This window comes from Onychostoma macrolepis, chromosome 03 (genome assembly GCF_012432095.1).
Source record: "Onychostoma macrolepis isolate SWU-2019 chromosome 03, ASM1243209v1, whole genome shotgun sequence".
In the NCBI taxonomy this organism is placed as follows: Eukaryota; Metazoa; Chordata; class Actinopteri; order Cypriniformes; family Cyprinidae; genus Onychostoma; species Onychostoma macrolepis.
In genome coordinates this window covers 11,131,463-11,156,245 of record NC_081157.1, presented here as the reverse complement: position 1 = coordinate 11,156,245, position 24,783 = coordinate 11,131,463, and the positions used below count along the sequence as shown (strand labels likewise).

Genomic DNA, 24,783 nt, shown 5'->3' with positions numbered 1-24,783 from the left:
GACAGTAACAGGGTTGATGCTAATAGTCAAGTTCACAAAAGCATAAGATTTGAAAGGATTTTATTTGTAGACATTGATTATATTAAATGTAAAATGATTGTTTAAATTTACATTTTAAAAAATGGTAACAGTATTGACATTGCATGATCCCCCCACCACCCCCCTCAGTCAAGCCTAATAAATCATCAAAAATAGAACATTATAGAATTGAGAGAGAAACATGCTTGTGTTTTTCTGGTTGAGAGATGATGTTAAAAATGCAAAAAAGGTGTGCACATGCCACAAAACCAAATTGGGCTCAGGTGCAGGACAAAAAGGACAAGCTGAAGCCTGTGCCTGATGAAGACCTGATAGTCGAAACGTTGCAATAAAATTTCGTATGGAACAGTTATATCAGTGTGTGGACATTTACTGTTGTATTTTGCTCGAGAGATGATGTTACCTCCTAGAAGTGATGTCCGTTGAATGTTACAGGGCTGACATGAAATCAGGGGACACCAATAAAATGATTTATATTTTATAGAAATGGTGTATACTTATGCCAAAAACATTGCTTACCAATGAGACTGTATTTAGAACAATGATTTTTTTATTTCATTTTGCCAATTAAAAGTCCTGCTGAAAAATAAAAATCATAGTGAGGGACAGGCCAAAAACCTTCAGCATAAATGATATTTAAATTATTTAAAATAATATTTAATTGCCATTAATTTGATGTAATATTGATGAAAGAATACATAGTATTGTTGTTTTTACATCGCAAATTTATTTGTTGTTATATTAAATAATATCTATGTTTGATTATTTCTTATTATACCTGAAACATGCATGTAAACGCAGCCCCACCTTAAACATTTTATTAACCAATTCTACCTTGAAAATTGTTGCCATCTGCCATTTTGTCCAAGATTGTGAAAGAATTCTGTATGTTTGGGCCATTTAAAATTCTTCATACAGAAATAATTTATAAAATATGTGACCCTGGACAACAAAAGCAGTCTTAAGTAGCACAGGTATATTTGTAGCAATAGCCAAAAATACATTGTATGGGTTAAAATGATCGATTTTTCTTTCATGCCAAAAAATCATTAGGAAATTAAGTAAAGATCATGTTCCATGAAGATATTTTGTAAATTTCCTACCATAAAATATATAAAAACGTAATTTTTGATTAGTAATATGCATTGCTAAGAACTTTATTTGGACAACTTTAAAGGCGATTTTCTCAATATTTAGATTTTTTTTGCACCCTCAGATTCCAGATTTTCAAATATTGACATACATCAATGGAAAGCTTATTTATTCAGCTTTCAGATCATCTCAGTTTTGAAAAATTGACACTTAAGACTGGTTTTGTGGTCACATATTAAAACAAAAATGACACAATGTAAGCAGAGATGTCTCAGGAAGGTGGTTCATGACTGAAATCAGCAGAAGATCACCATCACTGATCTCTCTATAACACAACACTCCCACCTTCTGGCCTATTTCCCTTATTGCCTTGAGTAAACCTGCTTTGACACAGTCGTGTACAATAAATACATTGTGGACATTCTAATCAATGTCATTAATACCAGTTAAGCTTTTTTAAATCGCAATCAATATATCACATCGTGATTAATATCACATTATGTGGGCCAAGAGTACAGTCAATCAGTACAGTTAAAATAAAATAAATAAATAAAAGTAACGTACTTTATCACTCAAGATGTAACTCTGAGGTGTGTAAGTCTGATAAAGCAAAGCAAGTGCTTGGGATTTGTGTTAAGAAGTCTCTGAAATTAGTTCTTCAGGAAAAGGAGGAGGAGATTCTCGTGAATCAAAATGCCGTTACTTCCTTAGTTACCGTCACTATGGTTACTGAAAACAAGCCTGACAGGATAGAAACAGTGAGTGTAACACACACACACTCTCACGCACACTCTCACTCTCTCTCTCTCACACACACACACACACAGCTTTCTGTCGTGTTGTTTTGATCGTGATGAAGACTGACCGCTCCACAGGTGAGAAAACACCGAACTCTAGCCAAAAATATTCTTGTTGTTGTTCTTTCTCTCGACGTATATATCGGCTATAAATCATTCACAGTGAAAGTTGTGTCAGTATCAGTGAAAATATTGCATGCGAGTTGTCACCAGGGTTAGTTATTGTCAGAGGGCTAATATTGGGAAAAACTATCTGCCCTGTTTTGCAGAGGAAGACATGAACGAGTCATCCAGTTACCTGCTCTTCATCAGATGCTCTCCTCAAACAGAGTAATTTGATTGTTAATATTTGAGATTCCTATTTATTTATTTGCTTGTTTGCTATTTAAAACTAAAAGGACATCAATTGATTTGACATTTTCTTAATTATATTTCCTCTAAAATAGTATATGACCATCTTTTATCTTGCCTAAAACCCTTTTGTTCCCCCAAAACAGATTTTCAGTGTCGCCGGACCTCTGTCAAGGGCTCAGCAAATGTTATTTGGAGGAGGATGTGTTTCCTGTGCTGCTGCCTGGACTGCAGGCTCTGCTCGCAGAAGCACTGAAGCACCGCTGCATGGAGGTCAGCTTTATCAGTGTTTTTCAACATCAGTTCAGTTCATAAAAAAATCAATAAAGTACAAATTGGTAATGTGCTCTACTTTTGTTTACTATTATGTCATGTATACTTTGAATACTGTTGAAACATTTGAATGGTAGCATGTCATAGTTTCTACATTAATGTTAAGCAAGCAGCACGACTTTAAGCATTGATAATAATCAGAAATGTTTCTTGAGCAGCAAATCAGCATATTAGAATGATTTCTGAAGGATCATGTGACACTGATGCTGAAAATTTAGCTTTGATCACAAGAATAAATTACATTTTAATATATATTGCAATATAAAACAGTTATTTAAAATTGTAATATTAGTTCACAATGTTACTGTTTATACTGTATTTTTTGAGCACAAAAATGTAGCAAAAGACGTTGAGCAGAAGAGACTATTAAAAACATTTAAAAAAATTGTAATGTTGTTGAACTTTTGAAAGGTAACGTTACTGTGTAGCCCAACTACATAATCTATGGATTTTCCACTGATCAGCAACATATTTAATCTTATAATATAATATATTTTTCATTGTGTTTGTTTCACATGGTTGATTGTCAATCTAGAGAAAAAAGACGGCGTTTAATGGCTGTGACTTCCTCACTGAATGGCTATACAAGTGAGTAAGAGAAATGTGGTCTTGTGTGAATAGCCAACACTTCATGGATATTTCGTTGTGACTTTTTTATACAGTTAAATGCGTTTAAATACGTTCTTTATTTTTTGCTCTTGTCCATCAGTAAAAACCCTCGTTGGACAGAGCGAACACCTACAAAATTTCATACAATTCCTTTCGTCCAGAATTGGCTTCTTGAACAGTAAGTAGATTGCCTGATAAACGTACATCTCTGTTTTCGTTTCAGTTCTGAATGTGATTTATTGGCATGACAGACATTATCACAGTCTAAATGTTCTCTCTCTGTCAGTCCCAGGCCGCACATCCCAGCTTCTCTACTTCTAACAGATGAGCAAGCTGCAGTGTTGATCCAGGCTTTCTGGAGGGGATATAAGGTAAGAAGAGTACAAAAACGTGTCACTGAAAATGCCACAGAGATGTTATTGGGTGCTTTTTTAGAGTCATAAAGGTTGAGAACCATTGCTCCAGCTGAACCACAAAATAAAATACAAACTCATGACATACACCCAACACTGTGGCGCATGTGATGAGACAAAATACATTTGAACCCATTATAATCAGCTTTGTCTCATTTCAAACCTGTGCCCTCCATAGGTCGCATTTGTCAGCCGCATACAGTACAGAGGTTGTCTTATTTAAAAAAAAGTAACCATTATAAAATCTACCATTATTTCTTGTACCATTATTTCCTAGGGTTGGGGGAAATCGATTCACATGAGAATCGCGATTCAGTCTTCTAGCGATTTGCATCAATTCACAAATTTCAAAAATTGAATTTCGAGTTAATATAATAATAAGAATAATAACAGGATGTTGTCGGAACAAAACAGAAATGTAGGAGGAAAAACAAATACATCCTGCCCCATTTTCAGCGAGGGCAAGTTATTTGGAAAAATGTTATATTAATTATTGATCATTTGTGATTATGGGAAGTAGGGATGTACCCTCTCTTCAGGAGCAGGGTTGGAGATCCTTGGCATTTAGCATAGCTCTCTCCTCAATGTTTATTAACTTTCCAATGGTTAGATGCAGCCGGTGACCGAAAGACTGTAGGCGAGTCCAATTTTTAAGCAAAACAGCCTTGACAATGTTTGCTGCATTATCTGTGGTGATACACACCTGTCGGTCCTTGCTAAGACCCCAAGATGCGAGTGAATCCTCCAGACCCTGGCAGAGTATTTCGGCATTATAGTCATCTGGAAAATATGACATCTGCAAGCATCTACTTTGAAGATCCCACTCCTCGTTGATGTAGTGAATAGTGAGGCTCATATATGGCTCGGATATGGCTTTCCACGGCACTCTTCATAAAGCTGAAGCAGTTCAGTTTGGGAAATGTATTTTCTGCCTGGGACTTCATACCTGGAGTCAAGTGCTTTAATTAATTTCTTGAACCCGTCTTGCTCCACTGCACTAAGAGTTGGGTATTGTTAAAAAATTTCGATATCAATACGATACGTTTACTTTGATGTTGATACTGGTTCCTGAATAATACTTTTTCCGATATCAATTTTATGAAATATATTTTAACAAATTCAGTTTGTTGATGTTTTACAGACTCAAAGACTCATCTACTGAGCCACTGCACAAAGGAACAAAATGTAACTAAATAGTTTTAAAAAAGTTCAAAATAGTTTTCAGTGCAAAATGAACAGTTTCAAGTCAGTATGTAAGGCTCACTACTATATACTCAAGATCTTTAAATCTCTCAGCAGTTCTTCAAAAAATAGCACGTCTGCTTTTTCAGGAGACAGACAAGCCCACTCCAACCTGTCCCCCTTACTTTGTTGCCAAATCAGAAAGCATTGGCAGTGTCCTTGTAAGTAAAGAAAAAAAAAGTAAAGAAATAAAGAAAAATATAAACCACTATTGAGGTAAATGCAACCAAGTTCTTTTTCTTCTAAAAGCATGTTTTAACACAATAATAAGTTTAATGCGAGTTAAACTTGATTAGTTGCTGTCAGCTTTAAAGCATTTTAGCATTGATTTAGCTAGCTATATATAGCTATACATCCAAACTATATCTAACGTTATGTAGATCCCAGTTTATAGGACTAAGTCACCGCGCACAGAAACGTTAACTTAACTAGTACAAAAGCCTGTACCACAACAGGTTAGCTGATTTTGTTTGTTTGCTAAATGTTAACCTTACCTGTCGGAGTCCCAGTCATAGCACAGCTGTCTTCATGAGCAGTTTTGGATGAGGACTCGTGTGGTGGGCACGGTGAAGGAGGCTCTGTGGCAGGAGGACACTGAGACGATGACTGCACCGGCTTGGTTTTCTTGTAGTCGAAGACGGGGCGAGTTTCTGCTCTTAAGTTTATTCTGTGCGCTGTCAAGTATCTTGGCAGCAATTATATCTTGTTGCAAATATTGCATTGCGCACTGTTGTCGTCTGGTGAAACACCACACTTTTGATCTTTTCTACATTTTTTACATCTATGGGGTTGGGATGTTTATACACGTGTGAGCCACATCTCTGGGCCACATCTAACCAGCGTAAACTAGGGTTTTTCCTTGATGCCTTGCCACAGCCAATCACCAGCACTTAATTTAGGCACATCAAGCATGCTGCATGCTTACTGGCTCACAGACGTTGGCAAGATTAACCCCTAGAGTATCAAAATTGGGTACCGAACGAAAATACTTTTTTTGATACTCTAAGATATTGAGGCAATTCGGTGGGTGCCTAAATGGTTTCAAACTCGATACCCAGCCCAGTTTAGGGGCATCATATCCTTTGCTATAAAGTAATATGCTGCTCTTGTTATATCCTGCGTTATTTGGAACGCTTTTCATAAGAAGTAATGGCTATTAAGGGTGACACAATCGATTCCTGCTTTGGTACAGCAGGAGCTATGAGGGCTACTTGTTGACGGAGAAACATCGACCACATTTTCATGCTTTCAGTGTGGTCGCTGGGATGGTAATTTTGTAGGTGATGAAAAAAGTTGGTTGTGTTGTCAATCTTGGATGGCACCAGCTTCTGACATATTTTGCAGATCACTTTAATCTGCTCCTGATCGCTTTTAAAATAGCCAAACCACTACCATATAACCGCAGTCATGCTACATTTTTTTTGGACTGTTTTCTCATCTTTGGAGGATAACACAAGGTTAGTTTCACATTTACTTTACTTGCTGGTTCCACTCATTTTTGTTTCCTTGTGTCAAGTTCTGTGTTAAGACACTCTTCTCTTGCTTTGGCAGTAGAGACATTATTACTACATGCTTGAAAGACATGTTTATATCCCTCGTATTTTTGAATAATTATTTCTTGCTCCTCCGCGGAAAAATATACAGCTCTCGCTCTATCCATATTGAACGCGATTGCTTGTTCGGTGTCGACGTCACTCTTTTATGTGCACTCGCCCGTGAAGTAATCATAGCTTAAGGATCAAAGCCCAAGTTGACAGAGTAAGTTGATGAGCTGCGTCATGGTACCAATTAAGCCTGATTGCATCGGTTTGGTTTTGTCAGCTCAAAACTAATCCTATAACACTGAGTTTGTTCAGCCACCATCATGGTACAGGCCCCAGGGGTTGTCAAAGTCAAAGACACAACATACACCACGTGCCTTCCTCCGGTCCCTAACATTGATAAAGCTATTATGCAAAAACATAATTCCAAAGACTACAATCACCAAAAAGCTTTGTTTTGGGAAATATAATGCAGACAAGTCTAAAATGATATAATAACCAAGCAGGATCAACCAATGAGTCACATATATCAGAATTTAATCCAGAACAAGGCAATAAAACATGCTTCAAAGACAGTGCATCCTAAAATTAGGCGGGTAGGTCTTGTGATAATAAAAACGTATGTGTCAGCCTAGAGTGTGAAACATATTGCAAACATTTTTAAAATGATATACTTACCAAACAGAATCAGCTGATGATTCACAGATATTAGGTGGTCCTGATTAGTAATCTGATAACTTTGTGGTCGCTACAACATACTCCATACTCATTACATTCCTTGTTTTATGCTGATACTGGCAATATCTCCATTTTTAATTTCCATTATTTTGTTTGTCTCCCATTTTGAAGTAGAAATCACGTTCTGGACCCCCTCTCCCTAGTACACAGCGTAAACATTATGGAACATATTGGACATTATTGAGTGCACTCATTCAATCCCACAATGCACAGCAATAATGAGTGTACAACTGATATATGCTCAACGGCTTGAGAATACTCATAATGCAGTAATAATAATCCAGAATACCCATAATGCACTGAGTCGCACACACAATGAATTGCCATGTCTTGCCAGTAGATGGTGCCCGCAGCTGAATCATCCTTTCATCCATTAATTTTACAAAGTGCTCGTGCATGATGTACAGTGTAAAACAGTACAGATATAAATTATTTTTAAATTGATTATTAAATTGTTTGATTAGGGTTTATACATAATTTCCATGACAGAGTTCAAGGTAAATCTTTTAATCTTACTACTGGAGCTGTCGGTTTGCCAGTTTCAAATGATTATTAAAAAGCAATCATAAACTATACAAAGGCGCCAGTCCTTCTGGTGCACTCAGTGTCCAAATTCACTCACTCATTTTCATTTCCTCTTTCAAGTTAACTGTATTAGTGGCCTAATGTAGGGAATGGTGAATGAGGGTGTAGGGGGCAATTTCGGATTCAGCCCTTGTATGTCTCCCCCATCTAACACACCTGATTCAACTCATTAGTAGAGACTTTGTAGAGACCTTAATTAGGTGTGTCTGAAAAGGGAGACATACAAAATGTGCAGTGCTGGGGGGTCCTCCAGGGCAGGTTTGAAAACCCCCGAGATAGATTACACTAGCTAGATTCACTGTTTAGATGTGCTCAAAACATCACCTACTGGTCGTGTAAATGCAACAAGAACAACAAAAACTGAAACTGACTCATACGGAGGCATGAATAAGACTCCTCTCGTCTTTGAAGGATCTCGTGTACCCTAAAGCATCTGTTTTTCCTTTGACCTTTAAAGTAGTAAAAAGTAGTAGAGTTGTGTATGCTAAATTATGTCAACATATTGTTTTTTCAGGTGCGTGTGCGTCCAGATGTCCAAGAGTTAAGGCAGTGGCAGAGAGAACTGCGGGAAGAAAATTGTGACATCAACAAAACAGTTCAGGACTTCTGGGCACGTCAGGAGAACAGAGGTCAAAAAACAAGCTAAATACTCTCTGAAAATCCTTCCACAACACAATTACTGAAAATAATGTGACTCATTAAAGTTGTATTTGCTTAGAATATTAAATATTTGAACTTGACTAATTTAGTTATTTGAACTGTTTGTTTAATTAGAATATCTCCATGAAAGTAAAGTGAAAGTCTCAGTTACTAGTGTAAATCTGGTTCCTTGAGAAGGGGAATGAGACACTGCGTCTGACAAGATGCTATGCGGAACTCCATCAGCGTGACCAGTGTCTGAAGCATGTGTTTAAACTAGGGCTGTCAGTCGATTAAAATTTTTGATATAATTATTAACATGATTAATCTAATTAATCGCAAAATAATTTTGACTGTGAAAATACCCACAAAAGATTGTTTAAAGCTATTTTTGTGTACAATTTTTTATTTTATTTGATTCAACAAAAAAATAACACTTATTACACATAAACATTTAAGTTACAATGGCCTAACATAAACTATGGAATATAAAAGAAGGTAATTTGAGAAACATCTCAGTATTTTTTGTTCATACAACCAAGTCATTAGTAACCAAAACAGCTTTGTTACCAGTCTTCAAAATACATTCTTTTATATTTCACAAAAGAAAGGTTTGAAACGACATGAGGGTGAGTAAATGATGAGAGAATTAACATTTTTGGGGTGAACTAGACCTATTGGTCAGGGTATCTTTTGGTCATTAGATTTTTTTTTATTTAAAATTGAAAGTAGAAAAATGAAGAAAAATATAGTCGTATGGTAAAATGTATATTTTTATTTGTGTACATTCAAAATTACTACAAAATGTCATGCCTTTAAAAAATAAAGATAACAACATGTGCTCCTTTAGCTTGTCTCGGTCTCCTTGAACATCGTATGCCACAAACATGAACCAATACGAATACTTGATGCGCCTATTTTTAAAAGTCTACATTTAGGTAATTTGATGTTAAATTAATTATTTAAGTAACTTTAGAATAAATCACAGTATGTATCATGCTAAAAAAGTGATTTAATTATTACTCAATATTAAAAAAATCTAATGACTAAAACATACACTGACCCCCATCCCTTTTTATTTTTATTATAATTTATTTATTTGTTTTATGAAATTCTACTCTAAATAAGAAACTGCCAAGAGGTGGCGGTAATTTGTCTTAATTTGGGGCCAGTGCCTTAACTGCATTAAAATATTTTAATCGCGTTATTTTTTCAACATGTTAACATGTTAAACTGACAGCCCTACTTTAAATATGACAGTGTTATTGGCCAACAACAGTTCATGATGATACTACCCTTGCAACCATCAGTATAAAAGGTACCTGTAGTACGTCTTCAACTTATTTAGCCTTGTTCAGACTGTTGGTCCAAATCCGATTTTTGTTCATATCCGATTGGAATCTGATCTAAATGATTGTCTATCCAAAGTAGAATAATAATAGAAATTTGTTCCCCATAGTGTCTTGTCAGACGCAGTGTGAGTTCCCATTTGAAAGTGAATGTCTTAGTTACAAGTGTAACCCTGGGGCCAGTTGCATAAACTTAGCCACCATGTCTTTAAGAACTAGTTTGACCAACTAGCAGTTGCCAAGGGGTAATCAGTCTTACTTTTCCAATACAAATAAGACCAATCTGCTTTTTCATAACTGAATTAAAAAAGTTATGACCAGTCTTGAAGAAAATAAATGAGATGACTACAAAGGGGCAACAAAGGGCTGAAAAAGCAAGAAATTTTGAAAAGATTCAGCTGGGAGAACATCTAGCAACTAATTAAGTTAATGGACATCAGGGGCCGTATGTATAAAACTTCTCAGAAATACTCTTAATAGTCTTAAGCTTTGACTTAAGTGTCAAAAAATTCTTAGTAAAAAGTTTCTAAGAGTAGGAGACTTTTATAAAGAAGCTAAAAGCAACTTTCAGTAAAGTCTAAGATTGATTCTTAAGTGTTGACTCCAGTTGTGAACTAAGGACTACAATGATGTCAACACAAAATGGCTGACATATAGTGGAACGAAATGTCATGTCTCGCAGGACCACAGTGCTACATACTAGTTAACCCTTTAGGCGCCAGGGTTTTTTTTTTTTGAAAAATGCTGGATTTTGACATCAACATTTCAAAAGCTTGTGGCTTGAAAGGGCTTAAAGATAGAGATCTACTCTAAATTAGAAAAATGTTGGGCATGACCTAAAGTTTATGTGGGGTGTAAATATACTCATCTAATTTGCATATTATGATGTCATCAGGGGCGGCCCTCTTGAATTTCATAATATTCAGGAAATATTAGATTTTGAAATTATTTGCATGTTTTGTTTTGTTTTTTTGGTCTTTTTATCCTCATTCCAAATGATCAGAAAAGAGGAAATCAACAATAAAACAGGAAAGAGTACTAAATTACTATATACTATATAGTAGTAAAACGCATGTGAACAGTAACCTACTTTTTGATCAGTTCATCAGTAATATTCAGGAAATAATAGATGTTTACTGGATGTTTGAACTTATTAGCATGTTTTTTTTGTTTGTTTTTTTGTCTTTTTATCCTCATTCCAAATTATCAGGAAAAGAGGAAATCAACAGTAAAACAGGAGAAAGTAGTAAATTATTACTTTATTACTGTGCCATAGTAAAATACATGTGCCTATTTTTTGATCAGTTGACCAGCAATCTGCCCAATCAGGTATCTAGGTGACAGTTTATAGTTCTTGAGAGTAGGGCACAGACCTGCCCCTCACTGACTGCACCTGTACTGCCTGCCAGCGGCCCTTTGAGCGCACGCGATCAGAAAAAAAGATGCAATCTGGCTGATCATCAGCAACGCGATGCCTCTCCTATGGACACTAAGACCACGTCCACCCCTGCCACCCCCATCCCCGTTGGGCAAAGGGTCCAAATGATCACTTGATGGTGCTTCGTGAACACTCTCGCCTTTTACGGCGGCGCCATTGGGCTGCACAGATGTACCGGGAGATGCACGATCATTAGACGGCCAATCGTCATTTCCAAAAGGCAAATATTCCCCTTCAGAGTCAGAATAGGTGAATAACATTTGCAACACATCCTCACGGTACAACTTTCATTAGCCATTTGGCGATTTTCTCTCACAAATCTTACAATTTCCTTGCACGCTATGAACTGAACTGCTTCCGCATCAATGACACGATAGCTCACTTGCTCCGCTATTTCCTCGAACAATTTTGGTCTAGAATCGAAGTACTACATGTCTGCCATCTAGTGTTAGGGAATACAAATGAGATATTACACTATATTAGGAACTACAGTCTATTTAATGAAGTACGACGTCTTTGGCGCATAGAGGGTTAAACATATATGAGCAAACAACAATAGAAGTATAAGAAAAAACAATTATAGACCTACACAACATTTAGCCATCTGACTATACATATACCTTAAATAGTTGACTATACATACACAAACTGAGACTTTACAAAAACTTAACATAAATATTGTAAATGAAATTGTGCAAAAGATGTTTTGTACATTGTGCAAGAGAGATATTTTGGAGGAAGCAGCGCATAGTGCAAGATGATTTGTAGTGCAATGCACAAGTAAACATATATTATCAAATTGAGTCTGTTTGAGGGAGTGTTCATAAAAAGTGTCTAGTATAAATTCAGAGAAAAGAGAAAAGTGTGGTTTGTATAGCCCACTCACCTGTGTCATGAATCCGGGTCCACGATGCTCCCTCTCACCACCAGAGGTCACTGTCTCCCGGATTCAATTCCCCAAACTCCACTCACCTCATTATTGTTTAATTTGCCCCAGCTGTGTTCCTGATTGCCGTCCCTACTTAAGCTCCCTGTGTTTTCTGTTCTGGGCTCGTTTGTCTCACTTTTTCCAGGTATGCCTGTGATTTATGTCTGCCCTGTGCCTCGTGTATGTCTTGTTTTCAGTGCTTGTGTTTTCTCTGGCTTTTTCCCCTTCGGGGTGGTTTCAGTTGTGTTTTTGTTTATTTTATAATTTGTTAATAAAGAAGATTCCTTTTGCCAGCATTTGAGTCTTCGTCTCTCCCATCCCGTGACAGTACAAACGAGCCATTTGAAGACTCAGCGGGCAATGGGAATCTTCTTGTACCCAGCTCCTGGTCGACAGAGGAACCAGGCCCCAGCCAGTGGGCCGCATCCTTGCCCACAAAACAATCGCCCTTTTGGGTTGTACGCCGAAGACCTCATCCACCTGTTTTTAGCGGGCCTGGATGAGCCTGTCAACCGGGAGGAGCTGGGGGAAATAGATACGTGGTCCTATTGGGAGATGGTCGACCAGGTCATCTATTTGAAGGAGGTGGAGCTGCGGGAGGGTGCCCCCCTCCCAGTCTGGGCTGTTGCTCCAGAACCTCCTCGGATCGTGCCAGCCACTTCCAGAATCTCGGGGTTTTTCTTTGGGCGCCCCGGGCTGAGACGCAGCGTTGAGGATCCTCTGCTGATGTCGGTGAGGAGAGCGGCGGTTCCCGCTCACGAAGTTCCCGAGGCGGCGGCACCCGCTCACAGGGCTCCCGCGCCCGCTCACGTTCCTCTCGAGGCTGCGGCGCCCGCTCACAATGCTCCCGAAGCGGCGGTGCCCACTCATGATCCTCTCGAGGCGGCGGTGTCCGCTCACGATCCTCTCGAGGCGGCGGTGCCCGCTCACAAAGCTCCTGAGGCGGCGGTGCCCGCTCACGTTCCTCTTGAGGCGGCGGTGCCCGCTCACAAAGCTCCCGAAGCGGCGGTTCCCGCTCACGATCCTCTTCAGGCGGCGGTGCCCGCACACAAAGCTCCCGAAGCGGCGGTGCCCGCTCACGATCCTCTCGAGGCGGCGGTGCCCGCTCACAAAGCTCCTGAGGCGGCGGTGCCCGCTCACGATCCTCTCGAGGCGGCGGTGCCCGCTCACAAAGCTCCCGAAGCGGCGGTTCCCGCTCACGATCCTCTCGAGGCGGCGGTGTCCGCTCACAAGGTTCCCGAGGCGGAGGTGGCCGCTCACGATCCTCACAGGATCCCCGAAGCGGCGGGGTCCGCTCACAAGGTTCCCGAGGCGGCAGTAGCCATTCACGATCGTCCCGAAATGGCGGTAACCGTTCACGATCGTCCCGAAACGGCGGTAACCGTTCACGATTGTCCCGAAGCGGCGGTGGCCGCTCACGATCCTCACAGGATCCCCGAAGCGGCGGTGTCCGCACACAAGGTTCCCGAGGCGGCGGTGTCCGCTCGCGATCCTCCCGAGGCGGCGGTGTCCGCACACAAGGTTCCCGAGGCGGCGGTGTCCGCTCGCAGTCCTCCCGAGGCGGTGGTGTCCGCTCACAAGGTTCCCGAGGCGGCGCTGGCCGCTCACGATCCTCACAGGATCCCCGAAGCGGCGGTGTCCGCACACAGGGTTCCCGAGGCGGCGGTGTCCGCACACAAGGTTCCCGAGGCGGCGGTGTCTGCTCGCGGTCCTCCCGAGGCGGCGGTGTCCGCACACAACGTTCCTCTCAAGGCGGCGGTGTCCGCTCACAAAGCTCCCGATTCTCCCGAAGCGGCGGTGTTCGCTCACAAAGCTCCCGATTCTCCCGAAGCGGCGGTGTTCGCTCACAAAGCTCCCGATTCTCCCGAAGCGGCGGTGTTCGCTCACAAAGCTCCCGATTCTCCCGAAGCGGCGGTGTTCGCTCACGTTCCTCTCGAGGCGGCGGCGCTCGCTCACGTTCCTCTCGAGGCGGCGGCGCCCGCTCACAATGCTCCCGAGGCGGCGGCGCCCGTTCACGATCCTCTCGAGGCGGCGGTGCCCGCTCACAAAGCTCCCGAAGCGGCGGTTCCCGCTCATGATCCTCTCGAGGCGGCGGTGCCCGCTCACAAGGCTCCCGAAGCGGCGGTCCCGCAGGATGGAGGGGAGAGGGGCACCAATGATCTTTGCAACTGTAGCATTTGGACCAATCAGACACAATTTTGCATTGGATTTAACAAATTAATTAGTTATGAGATTAACAAATAGCCACAGACCCCTCACCCAATACACATACTGGGTGCCAGTATGTCTGTCAATGACTTCAGGCCCCCGGTTACATGGCAACCGATCTGATAACACTAGTTTTATTGCTCAAAGGAATGCTGGCAGAGCAACACTCACTTCATATCCCCATAGGAAAGAGATATAACAAAGAGACTCTTCTCTAACGAATTAATAGAAAAACCTTTCTTTGAATGAACACACATATCTTCAGGTCATTGTGTATATTATTACTGTTCTTGTATATGTTCTTTTGTATTGTATCCTGTTTTATGCATGCTTATGATAGATCACTAGTTAATATTACCTCACTTATACCATGTTTGGTCTCTATCAATTCGTCTTCGGATGATCTAATTGAGAGTGTATATTATATGTTGATACCTATGCAACATATAAGTGTTCTAAGAATCTTTAATAGTTTGTATATCAACTTCCAATCCAGCTCATATGCAAATATGCTCATATGCGAATCTTTTAGATTCTGAGAAGACGAGGATGTGAGCTAGAACTCTTCTAGACCCTTAAGTTTTTGTGCCAGGCCTTGCAGCCTTGACTTTCCATTCAACAAAGGATCCTCGGATCTCAGCAGATCTCTTTCTTAGCTCTTTTTCCCTTTCTACCTGGGAAGAAACTCCCAATTACCACAGAGCCAGAATAACATCTTTTGGAGTTCATCACCCTTCAAACCCGGAAGAACTTGAAGAACTCCAACACCACCAAACCTTGAAACCATCAAGATTTTCATCCGAGACTGCATCCGGACACTCGTCAATGACCAAGGCAAAGCAAGTATCGTACATTTAACTAAACGAAACAGAGGTTTAGTATAAGCTATAGACCCCGTTATAAACAGTGCTGATGGTTTTACTCAGGCTGTTAACTGACTCTTTCCATAACTGCATTCTCTGGTTTCTCTAATGGCTTCATTCATCCACTTTAGCTCCTCTTTGTATGTTCGCGTGAGTGTATGTTTATTCATTTGTTTAGATTAGTTATGTGTGTTAGCGTTTAGTTAATAAAAGTAATGTGCACAAATTACATGAGTTTCTGGTTCTGCCTTGCAAATTAATGTCTCTTTACGATTTTGACCCTCGCTACATGCTCTAATTTCTTAGAGTTGATATGAACTTAGACTGAATGTTCGCTGGAAGAACAGATAAGTTGATGGCAATTTAATTCTGCTACAGTTATTACTGTCGATATAAATAATTGTAATTAATCATAATTAATTGTAATTATTTATATACATTTCCCTTTTGAGCTAGATTTGCTACACAGCTGTGTTCACTGTCTGTTGTAGGGTTTTGCGGTCAGCAGCTCTGCAATTTCCATACCAGACAGTGATGCAGCTGGTCAGCACACTCTCAATGGTGCCCCTGTAGAAAGTGGTGAGGATGGGTGGAGGGAGACTTGCTCTTTTCAGGTGGAGGCGCTGTTGGGCCTTCTTGTTGAGTGACGTAATGTTGGTGGTACAGGTAAGATCCTCTGTAATGTGCACTCCCTGGAATTTAGTGCTGCTGACTCTATCCACGGCCGAGCCGTCGATGGTCAGTGGGGGGTGGCCAGCGGAGTTTCTCCTGAAGTCCATCACAACCTCCTTTGTCTTACTCACATTGAGGGACATGTTGTTGACACCGCACCATTCAGCCAGCTGTGCCACTTCCTTTCTATGGTGTGTTTCATCGTTGTTTCTGATGAACTGTGGTGTTGTGTCATCAGCAAACTTGATGTGGTTGGAGCTGAACTTGGCAGTGCAGTCGTGAGTCAGCAGGATGAAGAGCAGTGGGTTGAGCACACAGCCCTGTGGGGCACCTGTGCTCATTGTGGTGTAGTGAATTTGCTTTCGCCAATCTAGGGAGGCGAAATAGTGTAGTGATGGATACTCACGTCACCAATGACGTTATGATATTTGGATCACGTGTCACTTAAGGTGTGGTTATGAGTACATCACATGATCATCACAGATCGGTGGGATCTCTTAACTTGTAGAACCTCTCTCTATATCATCAACACAAGACACAAGTGTAATAAAATAGATTTTATTAACAAAAGATAGACTAGAGTAATCAACAACTACTAAATGAATATCATAAATGAAATAGGAATAAAGTGCATAAGATGCATAAAGTGATTATGTTGAGTGTTGCTATGTCAGAGTTACGTTATCTGGAAAGATAAACTGTTGCTACTCTGAAAAAAATACGTGAAAGATTATTTGTTATCAACTGCAATCAGCTTTATAACATATAATGTAAATTAGAAAAACCATATACTGATAATACACAACAATGCCAAGGTCTCTGGAAGAGGTTTGGTTAAGTGATAGTTATGTTCTCTGTAGTTGAGCAAGGTGTCCGGTGGCGGGGACTTCATTCAACAGTCAACGATTCAACAGTCTTGACCACGAAGCACTGTAGGATGCTGGACGAAAGACTCAGAACGTGTTGTTTCTGTTGCTGTCCCTTCCCTTGCAGGACTGAGACTCAGAACGGGTATCTGTTTCAGTCTCTCTGGACGAAAGACTCAGAACGGAGGTTGATCTGCTATTGTCTCACCATCTCGGGGCTCAGACTCAGAACTTGTTGATCTGTTAGTGTCCCTTCCTTCGCAGGACTCAGAACGAATGTATCGGATGCTGTCTCCCATGTAGTGGGCTGCAGGATCCGAAAGGTTGTGTCTGTTGCTGCCTTCCCTGTAAAAGGACTCAAACTCAGAACAAGGAGTGTCTTGAGAAGGTACCTTTATCCCTTTCTGAAGAGGAGATTGCAATCTGGTGCTTCTTCCATTTCTGTGCTGTGATTGGTTGCTTCCATCGGAGCGGGGAGACACGGTGTGGCCCACCCTTCTTTCCTCCTGTGGAACTTATTTGCATAGTCCAAACACACATTTAGAAAAGTGTCACTAAAGTTTTACCAATGCATCATTCACTTACTAAACCACTACCAGAATACCTTTGGCAATGTTACGAACACAATAAGTCCAAACATGATGGAAAATTATTGAAAATGTGCATTTCATTTGTCCATTAACGGCTGAGTTTGTGTAAGCTGTTGCACTACACATTGCTGTCACTGAGAATACTTATTTCTCTGAATAAGTATGAGATGTGTGTGTTGTAGTTTGCATCAGTTTGAGAACATAGTTATGAATGGATTTGGATGGAACTCTGTGATCGATCTCTTTGTTTCACCCGCTGCTGCGTCCAGAGGACCTAAGGGTTTTTTATGGTGTTTTTTTACGTCTTCTTGCCCTCTAAGAGGTTTCTGGCTGTTGTCCTGGCATCTTTATCTGATGGCATTGGACAGTTTGCTTATGCAAAATGTAGCAAACCTTTGCCCACTATTGTGGTCAGAGAGGGGCCCCGCCATAAACTGGGCCCTGGAATGTGCTGTCGACTACAAAAGTATATGCAATGGTAATTAACATAGCCTTTATCACCATACAGAATATTAGAAAATAGTATGATTTCTGCCTCATTCGCTAATATGAAACAACTTCAGAACACAAAAATAAATTATTTCAAATACTTGACTGATGTTATGAGCTGAATTTGGAGTAATACCATTTCATTAAATGTTCTCTTTGTTCGACAACAGGTTTGCAAACAGGCCCATACACATGCAAAACTGTATCGCACGTGTGCTACTGTGGTAAATTTATTCATCGCATAAACTTTTTTGCAGCATGAGTGACGTGTTAAACTTTGCAGCCCTGACCAAACCAGTTCCAGATTGTAGAGGTACAGGGCTCGAAATTAACTTTTTTACTTGGTAGCACTGGTGCTCCCAACTTTAAAAATTAGGAGCACCAGCAAAAATTTAGGAGCACCCACCAAAAATTAATGAGCCCCATAACTACAAATTATATATTAACAGATTCCATCTTTACATTCTTAACTTTAATGCAGAATACTGTAACATCTGCTTATGATCCTTGATGGTCGTTGGGACTTTATGTCTTAAGAGACCCTTTTAGCCTTTTGACATTTGCATATAATTCACAGCCTGGCCCCACATTCTACCGTTATATGGGTGCCAAATTGCCAAGGGTTGTCCCCCCCACTGTCAAAAAGATGCAAAACAGATCGACTATCTTTTCTCTCCATTGGACTTCAAACACATTCCAAGAGAACTAAATGACCCTCGGTACCAGGCCTACCCCCACGATTACAAGATACATAACACACACATAGAGACATTTTCTTTATTTAGACCAGAATTAATCGGTTACAAATGTACCTGGTATATGCATGTGTTGTTTGTATGTTTCCTTATTATATTAGCCTAGTTACCACTCGTTATTCGTATTAGTAAGCTCTAAACACTCATATTCAGGTGTATGAACGTATCTCTGGTTTAATACCTTTTAGATGTCTCTTTCTTGATATCAAAATGATCTGCTCTTTATTCCTCACACAATGATGTACACTATGTGATCGTGAAATGCATCATACTATTTTTACTGTACTGTGGGGAAAATTACACCAGTCTCCAGATCAGTCGTAAAACATGCAAAACACTTTCCCGCTGAAACTATGTGCCTTGTTATTGGTCAAACTAACCAAAATGGGTGTTACAGGGAAAACAGATAAAACTTCTCCCATACCCAAAAGGCAGGTCTTCTCTTTACTTTCGGTGCCCTGTAGACACACGTATCACCTTAGAAATCTCACGACTCCCCTTCCGGGGGGAATCCGAGCTTCTGGCAGTTTTAAGTTCAGTAACTTTGTCGATTCACTTTGAACTAATCAACCCAGGGCTGGAATGACGAAGCTTTCACTCCTAAAGGAATTCATCAGGAATCTACGCATTATACATGCTTTACTCAGCACCCACAAAACCCATGCAAGTAACCGCTTGTTAACTGTTTAGATGCGTTTCTAGGCTTCGACCCCTTTTAATTAAGGTGATGTGATTATCTGATGGTTCGTACCAGGTACTTAGCTGATGTGTAAATTCTGCCATTACACTCTACTCTCTTGCGCGTGAGCTTTTTGTTGTCGAAATGGAGCAAAAACAGGAAATATGGCGTCTACAACGTAAGTCTCTTAATATTAACTTCTTGTTTATTGAACTGTTGTATAAAATCAATCACATTTGTAATCATGCTGATTTTTGGAGGAACAAACGGCACTGTTCATGTGATATTAACTATATGAAATGATATAAAGCCCCCATATCTTGAATTTTGTTATGCATTTTAATAGACTGAATCATGCAGTGAAAACGCACTGTAAATGCGCACATGCACTTGTCTAACCTACTAGACTTCATCACGTCATGTATGCGTGCACTCTCTGTAAGTGATTGGTTTGGTTTTTGCAATATACTCGATAAAGTCAAATCGCACATCGTTAAAACAACAATTACGATATTATCGCAGCCACTTACGTGAGCATCCTGACAATTAAAGGCCTTAACGATTGAACCTGATGATCCTGAACATTTTGCCACACACTTGTCCCTGCATTTCTTGTGTTTGGCACTCTCTCTCGAGCTTAAAATGTGTAGATTTGGTGGCGAATGCTGTTAGTGTTACCTGCAAACTCTGTCCCACAGGCTTTAAAGTGAATGCAGTGCCACTCGAAGTCTTTCAACCATTCTCTCCGAAAACTGTACGCCTTCTTTTCGGCTGGTGGATCCACATTCACCACATAGTCACCATATCAACACACAGAAGGCACGTAACTGTGAACGTTTTTAGAGAAATGAAAACAGGTCGCACTACAACAATTATATGCACTCGCAGGTATGGAGGTATGCATGGAGGTAGCTCCATGTTCAGCGACAAAATCCTCTTCAGCTTCATGTCCGCCTTCTGCTGTACTTGTTTTTGCTCTGCACGTGAGTTGCGAATGGGTTGCACATAGAAATACGTCATCGACTAGGCTTTCTTGTTATTATTGTGGCAAGACTAATTCTTATCGTGGGAAGAATTTCTACCTGTATATCACAAATGGTAAGATATAGCCCATCCCTAGTTGAGGCTGATTGTGTCTCTTGGACCTTTTGTTTTCTTCTTCCTCTGTGGGCCGACTGTATGACTTGTACCACAATGTTTACAAGAGATAGCGGTATGAGGACTATTTTTGACATGGATAACAATATAACACATTGTCACTGCTCTCAAAAGTTTATTTGAAAGCAAAAATGTAAAAAAAATTTAATTAAGTGGACAGAGTTCCTATGCATATTTGTAAGTTTTTCTTGTGGGCCATCTTGTCTCATACAGCCTCTCATCCCCGTGGTGTTCCTTTAATGTCAGGAAAAGGCGTCACCGGTTTCCTGGCTAATGTCAGCATGGGGGATACAACACTGTGATTAGGGACCCATCCTTCATGCCCTGTTTACACCCTGTTATTAAGATGCATTTTGGTTGATCCAATCACAAATGGACAATGCTAAATACATTTGTGTACGGGGTGTAAAATGTTTTGAGCTTGTCTACTTTCGTCCACTTCCATAGGTAGTCAAAAACGCATTCGATTGGATTGCTCTCACAGTATGGATGCTTATGTGGTTGAATGCGTTCAAGCAGCCACAAAAATCTGACTCTTCTCTGCTCTCTGACCTAATATTAAAACAGTAAGGGACGTGTTATTGAAGCATGATAGCCAGACAGGATTTAAACTTTGCCAGTTTGAAAGTTTGGTATGTGTGGTTCACAGAGATGTTCACAAGTCTCTCATCTTTAGTCCGAGTCAAGTCTGGAGTCTTTTGCCACAAGTCCGAGAAAAAAGTATATTTAAAAATCTAAATCTTTTTTTCTAAGTTGTTTTACGTAGACAAAACATATCAATTTTGGAAACAGTTGTGTTGCTTAATATTTTTTTCAGGATTCTTTGATAAACGGAGGGTTGGGGGGAGCAGCATTTGTTCGAGGTGGAAATCTTTTCTGATACACTACTGTTCAAAATTTTCTTTCTTACTAGAAAAGACTTGTTGGAAGGGGTTTCTATTTGGAATGGGTGGTGGTCTTTTCAACTTTCTGTTTATCAAAGAATCCGAAAACGGTTTCCAACATTGTTAATAAATCGGCATATTACAATGATTTCTGAAGGATCATGTGACACTGAAGACTGGAGTAATGATTCTGAAAATTCAACTTTGCATCACAGAAATAAATTACATGTAAAAGTATATTAAAATAGAAATCCACTGTCGTAAATTGTAATAATGTTTCACAATTTTACTGTTTTTCTGTATTTTTTTATCAAATAAATGCAGCCTTGATGAGCATAAAAAACCTCTTTTGGAAAATCAGGAATACTACTAAGGTTCCTAGTGTCCTTTCTACATAATATACATACAAAAACACATGTAAAAGCACATTCTTATTCAAACTAGTTTATTTTAAGATTAAAGCAAAATGTTCATTTAACCTACAGTGTAAACTTTCAACAAGCTTTATGCCAGAAAAACAAAAACAAAACAAAAAGCTTAGAAATTTTCTGATATGTGTTTGGACAATATAATGAGTAAACTGGGTGTTTAAGCATGTGGTTGTCCACTTGAACAGTGACTACTCTAAAACAGCATTGCACTTCAAAAATGTCAAATTTGACAGAGTGTTTGCAGTAAGCCTACTGCGATTGGGCCTCATGATAAGTCCTCCATGGCTGAACACCCTCTCAACTGGTGCACTGGTTGAAGGTACTCCCATGCAGTGATGTAGTGGAGGGTATACGCAACGGTTAAACATGAGTTAACGTTAGGTCTTTCCTATTCTTGAAACAAAATAAATGCTTAGTTAAGGTTGATTTAATATTACTCTTAATGAAACACACACACACAACATCAGCAATGCTACAATGACTTTGTCATTTATATTAAACATAACCTAACACTTTTATGAACAACAAATAAGACTAATGTACCTGCGTTGTAACACAAATAAAAGGGTTTTTGGATTTTCCTCTTACTTTAAACGATTGCTTATGGCTCATTATTATTAATGAGGAAAAAAACATAGGCTATACAATAAAATAGTACAATGACAAATTCACCTATAGGCTATTAAACTGAACTTTTGATAAAAAAAATCAATAAGGATATGTTTTACCTGCATTTAACACAAATAAATAGATTTCCTCTTACCTTAAAACAATCCTAGTTTGTGGTTTATTATCTGGTTATCTAGCTCGTCTTCTGGAGAATCTGAACTGTGCGGCTTGATTCCGTGCTGCTTTCTCCGCTACTTTGTTTTTTTTTTTTTTAATTTGTCTCCGCTACTTTCAAAACACAAAGAGGTACGTATACTAGCAGTATGTTGTTTTTTTTTCCTGCTTGACTTGCACAATGACACAAGCTTGTTTCTCCAAAGATGTTCAGCATGTTTTCGGCAAAAACGTCGGACGTGTTTACGTTTTACGTGGCGTGAGGACGTGAAAAAGCTAGATTCCAGAAATGCGATTTGAATAGGATTCCAAACCACATACGAATGTAGCTCGAAACGGATTTGCACAAATTGGATTTCATGTAGTTAGTTGCCATTCAGACTATTTAAATATGATCGGATTTCAATCGGATTTGCACAAAAATCGGATTTGGGCTGACAGTCTGAACGAGGCTTTTGTATTTTAGACATCCATCAATTAAAGGGTTAGTTCACCCATTTCTTCTTTGTCCTGGCTCTTCCAAGCTTTACAATGGGAGTAGGCAGGTGTTTTTGTTCAACAGTCCAAAAGTAGTCAAATAAATCGCGTGCATCCGTAATAAAACGTGCCTCACACGGCTCCGGGGGGTGAATAAAGGCCTGCTATAGCGAATCGATACGTTTTATATTTAAAATGTTATAAACATATAACATGTTTAACGCTGACTGTCATGTGAGCAAGCCGTTCCAGTGAATGACGTAGGACGTATGCGTCGCGCATCTCTAAGCTAGTCTTGCTAAAGGAAAACCTGTCTTTTCTTGGCTTATATCTAAATCCTCCTACATTGCTCTTTACAAATCCTCGTTTCTGTGCTTTTAATTCAGGACCGGCGTATTGAAAGGTTATTTGCTCAAATCTGATTTTTGATTGTACAGCTGGACTGAATTATGACCTACTGTTGTTTTGTTTGTTTTTCCAGTTTGGTCGGAGCTGGTTGAACTTGGTGACAGCGCTGACCAGCATGTGGAGGCTGGTGTGTCCATTGAGGTGGTTCCTCCTACACCTCAGAGCAGAGCCCTGAAGACACCAGCTCCTCAGAGCACCTCAGAGAGAAGAGAGCTGCTCACGCCAAGCCTCTCTTCCCAGCGCACCACCACTCTACATCATGTCAACAAAGTAAATGCAGAATGAAGAATTCACTGCTGTGGCTCTATTTCAGTGTTTCTCAAACCCCCAAAACTGCACATTTTGTATGTCTCCCTGATTGGTTACACCAATTTCAAGTCTTGTAGTCTCTGCTAATGAGCTGATGAGTTGAATTAGGTGTGTTTGATGGGGAGACATACAAAATGTGCAGTGCTGGGGGTCTATAGGACAGGTTTGTGAAGCACTGCTCTTTTTGTTATTAAAGGAATAGTTCACCCAAAAATTACATTTGCTGATCATTTACATGCCCTCAGGCCATTCAAGATATAGATAAGGTGTTTTTATTCATTGGAACAGATTTAAAGAAATTTAGCATTACACGGACCCTGTGAAGTGAAAGGGTGAAGTAATTAAAGTGATTTAGATATATAATTTAGATTAATAATTTAATTCGAAAAGTATAAATACTCTTCTTATAACTTACTCTGTTTTTTTGTTAATTTATTCTTTAATATTTGGTTACATGTTATTTTTAGGTGTCCTTGTTACAGTGTAATTATACATTTAAGTACTGAGTAATATTAATAACTACATGTGCTTATTATATGGTTAGGGGTAGGATTAAGGTTTGGCTTAGAGTATAATAATAATTTATTGTTATTATAATAGTAAGTACATATAACAAGTACACTGTAAAATAAACTGTTAACTTCACACAGATAGAAAAATGGAATGCAAAGAGGTGTTCATTTACACACAAATGTATGGTTATTATTATAAAAACATAGGTAATTTGTGTGCACTACAAGAGTTATTTTGGATTCTCATCTATTTGATTTATCCTTCGGGAAAAAAAAAAAAAGGTAATTTATTTTGTATGGCATACAACATAGATTTAATCACAATAAAATAATTTCAGTATGTAATTAATTTATGTTATGTTTTGCAATTAAATAAAAAATAAAATAAAATATGGATAAGGGATGCTCCACCCAAAACTAAAAATTCTCTCATTTACTCACCCTCATGTCCAAGATGTCTAACTTTTTTCTGTTACACATTTAAAAAAATTTTTTTTAAATGAAATCCATATACAAGTTCATATAATACAAGAGAATGGGTCTCTTAAAGTTGAAATTTTCTTCAATCATACAAAACACATCGGAGTCTTGTCCACTTTTCTCTT

The 24,783-nt window shown here is 39.5% G+C and overlaps 1 protein-coding gene across 2 annotated transcripts; it reads left to right on the top strand.

Moving 5' to 3' along the window:
- Nucleotides 1–1,782: 1,782 nt before the first annotated feature.
- Nucleotides 1,783–24,613, top strand: iqck (IQ motif containing K). 2 transcript variants are annotated; one of them, XM_058769764.1, is made up of 8 exons: nt 1,783–1,889; nt 2,198–2,258; nt 2,426–2,552; nt 3,148–3,200; nt 3,322–3,399; nt 3,508–3,592; nt 8,255–8,369; nt 23,431–24,613. In XM_058769764.1, the coding sequence occupies exons 2-8, from the start codon at nt 2,206–2,208 to the stop codon at nt 23,640–23,642; spliced, it is 723 nt and encodes a 240-aa protein (XP_058625747.1). In that variant the 5' UTR covers nt 1,783–1,889; nt 2,198–2,205; the 3' UTR covers nt 23,643–24,613. The 2 variants fall into 2 exon arrangements, with proteins under 2 accessions (XP_058625747.1, XP_058625746.1); XM_058769763.1 differs by having other exon boundaries at nt 1,877–2,006; nt 23,431–24,612.
- Nucleotides 24,614–24,783: the final 170 nt, after the last annotated feature.